At 42.3% G+C, this 7,683-nt stretch overlaps 1 protein-coding gene across 1 annotated transcript; it reads right to left on the bottom strand.

Annotated features, from left to right (window-relative positions):
• Nucleotides 1–493: 493 nt before the first annotated feature.
• Nucleotides 494–7,337, bottom strand: T265_14883 (hypothetical protein; the record flags this gene model as incomplete). The annotated part of the gene is made up of 5 exons (XM_009175659.1): nucleotides 494–662; nucleotides 3,721–3,825; nucleotides 4,720–4,965; nucleotides 5,800–5,877; nucleotides 7,234–7,337. Coding segments are annotated over 5 exons (630 nt in total), but the record flags the coding sequence as incomplete, so codon positions are not given.
• Between the last annotated feature and the right edge of the window lie 346 nt (nucleotides 7,338–7,683).

Raw genomic sequence — 7,683 nt, 5'->3', positions numbered from 1 at the left:
CGGATGGTAAAAATCTATCACCCCACTCTCTACCGTCTGCTAGGGCAAGCTTTTGCCACGCCTTTTTCGCTGGCCCCTTATGTAAAGCCTTGTCACAGAGGAAAATAACTGAAAGACTGTCTGTTCGCGACTATATTGGACAACGACAAACGGACTGGTTTGTAGACAGTCCGCAATGTGGAGTCGTGCAGTGCCCAAACCAAACATTGTTCACCCTTTTGGGTGAGTGAAAAACAAGGTAAACTGGCGCCTATTACAAATACCAAAAAAATGTTGATTTGTTAATCACAGCCGAAGGGACAGACCGAGAAACTCACGTGTTCATATGGCATGTCCGTTGCACATTTCAGTGCACAGTTGGGAACTCGCTCAGCACTGATATTTGGGCAACAGCTTATGGGAACTCGTAATTCTAGGGCAATAAACAGGAAGAGTATATTATTCCGCAGTTAGTTTAGATCTTACCCACCTGAATGAAGGGTTTGAAGTTCTCAGGGAAGATCACAGGCAAGGGAGAATGCAATGTAAAACTTGGAAATGCAACGATACGAAACCTTCGCTGAACACTTACCGTACTCTTTTCCACCGTACACGACCTTCCTTGTCCATTTATACGAAGGGTTGAACCATTCGGTAAAACTGTATATCCCACAGCACTGGAACTGAACAAAAATGAATTGAAGTATATCAGGTATCCGATGGAAAAAAAACTTCAAAACTAGAATACGGCTTTAGTTGCACGCTCTGATTCTGTTTGTTTATTTTCTACTGAATTTCAAGGACTTCATCGATCACGCACTCTCCCACAACTGAGAATCATAGTTGGGATTGGACTTTTTTGCCGTGTTGTTCTACTTAATGCAATATCTCTTGGGTGTCTTGTCCAACTTAACCGTATTCACCAGTCGAGTCTTGAAATTAAGGGCCCTACTGATTCAGACAGAAAAAAATATTTCAGCCGAATCTCATTGGAAGGTTAGTATCCGTCCCAACATATCACGGTTTTGAAAGCATTGGGGGTGATGTCAGAAAACAGTCGGTAAAGCAGAGTAAAACGTTTCTCAGTCTACCAATTTACCAATAGCTGTGGTGGTGAAACAAAGAAGGCCTTCGCTGCGGAGTTATTTATTAGAAAATGCCAACTGACCATTTACAGACTATTGGACAGGGAAGCAAAACTCTCGTATGCATCTTGTTTACCAAAACTGAACATCCATCTTCTCTTGAACGCGTCTTTCTGAACTTTCCCGGATATTCATTGGCCCACGTCAACCTGGTGGCATAATTTCTCTTCACATCACTTTCGCTTCAATGGTTCTTCGACTGTCCTGATACAACTATTCTGATCAACCCACATCAAAGAGGGGGGTCTAGATTCAATACTTTCGGACCTCTTCATCAATTTTTAGCTTTGACCTTACCAGGATGGCATGTAGGGCAAACTTGTTAACACTAATCAAACAGTGCACACTCGATACACCTGAATTTTTACGTCTAAGGGGTGATGCTTGTGCTGGTCACATTTCATATCTGCAAGAGTACCAGTTAGTGTTTCTGGTGCAATCCAATCTGCCTCAATCTTGATTGAGGAGTTCGCATGCGATTTTTTCAGTCATATCCAATTTTCCCTGATTGTCGAAAAATCCACGCGGAAATTTTACAAGGACTAACCTCAAAAAAAAAGAATTAAGGTATATTTTCTTCTCACCTCCAATCTTTCTTCTTGAAGCAAAGCATTTTTGTGAATAATACGGTCGTGAGTAGTATACACCACGTACTTTACAACCCACGTACGTCAGTTGCTCACTAGAACGGTTTCTATGTGGAGATTTCTTCCTGCAAGTGAAGCCAACCTATGTTAAAGAACCGAGAAGCACTGTACAGCTGTTTCATCCTTATTGGGAATCATCATCAGCGCGCATCTCATGAAACACCGAAGAGTCTCGAACCCGCGACCTCCCGGCTAGTAGTTTGAACACTTAACCGTTCGGCCACGAGTGGCTGATCAGCAGTGTGATTAACTCGCACTTAGACAGGATATAGTGCCACTCATGGTTCAATCACAGGATCCACATCACAAGGTCACACGTGTTGACTGGCTCCTCGAGCAACGACTCTCAGATAGAAGTTTCACTCATCGGATGAAGTTTATTCTTCCATTGAGTTACTTATAGATTGTTGGTAGTGTGAGGAGATATGTGTTTCTAGAACGGTTTCTAGCTAATCCCCCACTGCTGAAAGTTTATCTTACGAGAACCAACGAATGAGTCATCTATAACAGCAACTTGCTTGGCCTGCTTACTCTTGACGTGATTATGACTGTTTCTGTCCTGATTACTCCTGCATTTGTAATTACACCTGCTCCATCTGAGGATGAATTCGTATGTTTTGACTTTGAATATTGTTATTCAGTATCACACTTCAGACTTTTGGCTCAGAGACCAAGTCCGCCTGATCTTTTCTCGAGTAAAATATCTTCAATGAGATGCCCAGAACTTCAAAAATCGAGAGTTTTTTATTGTTAATAGCTGGTTACTAGACGAAATCATGGTAGAATGCAACTTTTTCCGAACACAACGTCACAAATTATCCGATTGATACTTCAGACAAGCTTAAGAGTAGTCGAGGTTTAGAAGTGTTTGGTAAACAATCGGTAGTTTTTAATTGGGCAACGTTTTGCTTTTGAAACAAAGGCTTCATCAGGCCGAGTGAGCAGGTCGTCAAATTGGTCAGGTTTTAAGGCAGACAGAAAACCAATCACTAGTACGTCTTCGTATTGGCGCACTAGATCTCAGTGTTGAGTGTCAATTAACGGAGTTTGTTGATTAGTTTGGTTGGCAAAATTTTACATTGATGTGTTGGGGGATATAAAATTAGTTTAGATCTTCAACTTCAGTGTGTTTTACATGATCGTTTATCGCGGTTGCCATTGGTGGATTTTGTTGGTCTTTGTGGGCTTGTGAGTATTGTGACAATTTAGTCTGGGGGAGGGAAGTTGGGGGAGGTTAAGTGGAATTCAGCCGTAGTCAAGTTAGTCCAGTCAGTGGCTAATTTATTTTCATTGGGCGTAAGATGATGACTCTTATTTTCATAAAGGAGACTACTCACAAGGTTGCTGAAAACTCGTCGACAGCCCACAACCGGTTTCGCCTTTCTTGGGGCTCATCAGATAGGCGCAGTCCCCAAGTTTCCGTCAACCTTATGTTCTACTTGAACCCTAATTGAACTGTTTTTGAGAAATACACTCATTTGCAATTCACTTTGGTTTCACCAGAGACTGAACTGATAAGTTCCAAGGAAGGCAAAACCGGTCGTAGGCTGTCGACGAGTTTTCAGCAACCTTGTGAGTAGTTTTCTTTATGAAAATATACTGCGATATCTCGAAACACGAGGTTGCCTGTGTGCAGCACATTCAGTTGGAGAGCACGGTGACTCTTACCGAAGGCATGAATTCTGGCTAGTACAGCAGGCTAAGCCACCCCCACCCCCCGGTTCTTTCCACGAAAATGTTAAATAATTATAGTTTTTCATCGACGTCAGTAAACCGTTCTCGCTGTCAATCAGTAGCTGGGCCACAGAGTCTAATAAACTGTTGACTTGCTAGGAAAAGTATCAAGTATCTCGCCTGGCATGTACGAGGCCCAGAACTTCGGTTTCTTCATTGCCGCAGAAACAAATGATTCGGTACCAAAACAATTGCACACACAAAATATTACCTACATTTTGTTGAATGAAGTTGAGTAAAAATGTCTGGAAGTTGGTTGACACGGCCCCGAGGTACGCCTTTCGCAATCCACTTATCGTTTCCACCATGGATTCAAATTCCTGCGGTTTGGAGAAAATGGGTGGTTAAAAAAATACATCCAGGTAGTTAGGTAATTAAATCAGTGCAAGTACGGAAATATGATTCGTTTACGATAACCGGCGAAGTCCAGGAATTCCAGGTTTCCGTCAGCAATGGATTCTCTGATGTCTTTAAAAGGAACACCCAAAAACTGTACAGAAGTCACTGGTCATTTGGTACCAAGCAGTGCTGACCATACAATATGCGTTGTGTATATTGTTAAATACGAGGCCTGATGCTTCAGTTTGGACTGAGATAACAGGAAAATCCCATCGGGAGATTAGAAATGGATCAACGGACTTGACCTGAACAAAATTCACTGGGTGAATTTTCATTCATTACTGTCGGCAACGGCTAGAATTATCGTACCAAGCACTCTACATCTCCCAGCATTTACAGTTCCACGAGTGTGATTCTGGTGTCAGTTGAAACTACGACACTTTTAGGGGCAAATTTCGGAGAAATTTGGTGCATTTTATAGTCCTACCCAGATAGGAGGAGACTGCAAACTTTTTCAGGCAACTTTTAGAGCCAAGGGGATTTTCAATCGGAATGCTTCGAAAGTAGAAAAACGTGAAATAACGCGAAAGAAGGTTATTCGCCTCAGAGACCGATGAATCGGTTCGCTGTGAAACAATGCTTATAACCTCTAGGAAGAATTGTAGATATTCTGTATGCATTGCATGGGATTGATGTTTTGAATCAAACCTAGTCAGAGAACATCATCATCATCGAAAGGATGACATAAGTGTTCAACACCGATGCTTCACTACCATACAACTGTCTAGAAGAGACTAGCCCTTACAGTAGTGCGATGGTTTGCGCACCTCAGCGACTCACTGAGCTATACTTGGGGGTGTCCTCGCGACACACACAAGGTCCCTCATACCAGGTTGGTCAATGGTTAGACGTCTGACGAACACAGTCTCCTGGCCCTCCAGGTTGGGGGTTGGAACATGTGGCGACTTGTTCCGTAGAAACGGTAATGCATTTGCATTCCCTGCCAAACACCACTGCCTTGCGGTTAGACTTTTGAGCCAAAGGATTCGGTTGAGGGCTCTAATTGTCTTCCTGTCTAGGTGTGGGCGCCCTGACAGTATCCCAGCCCGCGTACAACCATGCTACCCAAGTCAAGGAGCACTGAATTCTTTGTCCAAAAATGACAAAAATACAAGACTCTGCGTTTGCTAGAGTCTTCAACAAACTTGTATCCCAATGTTGGGCCAAACAAACACCAGGTCAGGAAGCCAAACCTATTCCCTTTCAACAGTGATCCACTTTACACAATAGCTAGGTATAAATTTTTATCAGATTCGCACAATGAATAGAATCAGAGTGTATCTGACCTCAAGCCTTTTTGTTGCTGCCGTTCCCTGTTCGATTGCTTAAAAATTTCAGGCTGTTTACCAATCTGATATATTACCATTCTCAGGTGAAAACTGCATTTGAGAAAGTTTGACGTGATACTTTGAATATCCATAGTTCAGAATGGTTGCCAAATATCACATATCAGTTTTGTCTACAGTGAGACGAAGGGGCACCGATTTGCGATCGCACCAACTACCTAACTGTTTAACTCCTTGTAACCGTAACAGGTATGACTGATTGTGTAAATACTGATTCATTTTAAATGAATTCGGAATCGTGCTGAGCAAAAACTCAGGCGCGCCGTGAGAAAATATACTCAAGACAGAGTTCCATATTCATTCGAGTGAACGGAAATTGACTTCTAAAATTTGCAATTTCACTAAAATCATCTCGTTTTTGGGGCATATGGTATCGGTGTAATCTCTTGGCGGGAAGTAAGCTAACCTATGGCCTGCTTCTCAGCTGCATTCGTGAGTTTAAATGCCCTGGTTACAGTACATTCCAGCTTTTGCACTTGTGGTGGCTGTCTTGAATTCACCGAAGAAAGATCTCAGTGTTCAACGAAATATTATGTTGAAATAACCCACCATTTGTTCCCAGGCAACGAGGTAGTAGATGTAGCATACTGTCTCCGCCAAAAGCAACAGAGTCATCAAGACCATGGCCTGAAAAAAAACGAGTGGGTCTCATGTTTAGGAACACATACGAAACGGTTTTTGATTAAAAGCTCCATTTGGGGCGAATTCATCGATGCTTGAATCGCGGCTCGATAAATCTTGACTTTCGGTGTCGCTGTATCAAACTCTATACTACACACTACAGTATTGTCCGTCGGCTTCGATACTAAGCCTAGGACATACGAAAGCCATGAGAAGTCCAGTAGTGGTCTCACTCACCAATCAAACTGATTCCTAACCTTTGACTTGATTTCCTACTCGCACACTAAACTATGAATATACCACAATAAAAATTCACTTTCAAACCGAATGGGCGTTGACCATAAACTCAAACGAATGAACCGAGAACCCTGGTCCAATCAGGTTTACTTTGAATGACTTCTTATAAAAATAAGCTTAGTCTTCAAACTACTGCTTGATTTTGAGTAGCTAACGTTTAGAATAAACTTGTCGATCCGTCGGGTTAGCAGCTTTTTTCTCATTGTACTGAAGGCTGTCTGACTGGCTCTTGTGTAAAGTATTTATGCGGTACGCGTTCACTGACTGTCTAGTAATCCATTTTAATCGTCTGATATCCAGTATACAATATCAGGCTGACCCTAAGTGACACAGTCACCTCTCAAGGAACCAACTTAAATTAATTTCATCTGGAGTTGAGTTCTCCGGAGCTGTATAGCAAAATATAACCGCAGCAAATATAAAAATTTAACGTGAAGTTCCCTCCGAAAAAGCTTCTATGAGACTACCGTTTTAGAGGATCTCTTTGTGCTTCACTAGACGCGTATTCATATGGCAGTCTGTTTACGAAGAGAAGTAACCAATAGCCCCCCTAATTATCTGTTTGGCACATTTTTCAGATGGATTTGATACCAAATTTCCATTCAAGACACTGACTAGCAAAGTCCTCCCCATCTAGAAACAATACATCGCAGATTTAACTATGAAAGGGAGCGCACTCAACCTGTAACTGGTGAATTCCAATGAGGCTAGCAAAGCTGGCTCCACTAACTTCCTTGTGTTATGCTCTGAATTAGAAAAAAATAGTATTCACGGGTAGAAATGAGGGTTGCGGAGGGGGTCGATATAAACAGCACCCCTTTTAATTTCAGTCCTGAAAATAACCGCGTCTTGCACTTGGTGAAGGAAAGCTAAGGAAAGATGACGGGTGCACACCCGAGATGATGTAGAATTCCTGATTATCTACATCCGTTACACCTTATCTGACCTGCACTTAGTTATCGTTTTCTGTGTTCTTCCAAAACACCTTAGTATCTATACATAGCGAAACTGATTGCATGCAAATAGTATAACTAGAACACGAGAACCATGCACGAGGGTACTTACAACATGCAGTAAAAATCTTGCTCTGCACAGCATCCCAAGAAAAAGCAATGCTTCATTGATGATGACCAGAAGCAGGTGAACGAATATGACGGAAACCAAGGGACCTGTAAATTGGAAAAATTCAGACGTGGATTATTCAGTTTTTCGGTCCGGTTCAATAGATATATATATATAAGGTCCTTGCATCGGTCGCAGTTGACTGTATTTTTCTTTTACTGGTCTAACTTAGGTCTACTGCCTACTCTTTCCGCGCATAATTATTAATCCAACTACGGACACACCTCCACGTTTTCCTCCAGAAGGTCATCACACGCGCTCCGCCGTTCTAAGAACAAGGACAGAAATCACAGACGACTGCCAATCTACAAGGCTTCAGGGACTTGCGACATTACTTCTTGAGAAACCCAGAGGCCTGTACGAGTCACTTGTTCGTCAGCTAGGTCGCTCTTG

This window comes from Opisthorchis viverrini (assembly GCF_000715545.1).
Source record: "Opisthorchis viverrini unplaced genomic scaffold opera_v5_284, whole genome shotgun sequence".
In the NCBI taxonomy this organism is placed as follows: domain Eukaryota; kingdom Metazoa; phylum Platyhelminthes; class Trematoda; order Opisthorchiida; family Opisthorchiidae; genus Opisthorchis; species Opisthorchis viverrini.
Note: the sequence above shows the minus strand (reverse complement) of the source record. Positions and strands in the feature narration are given on the sequence as shown.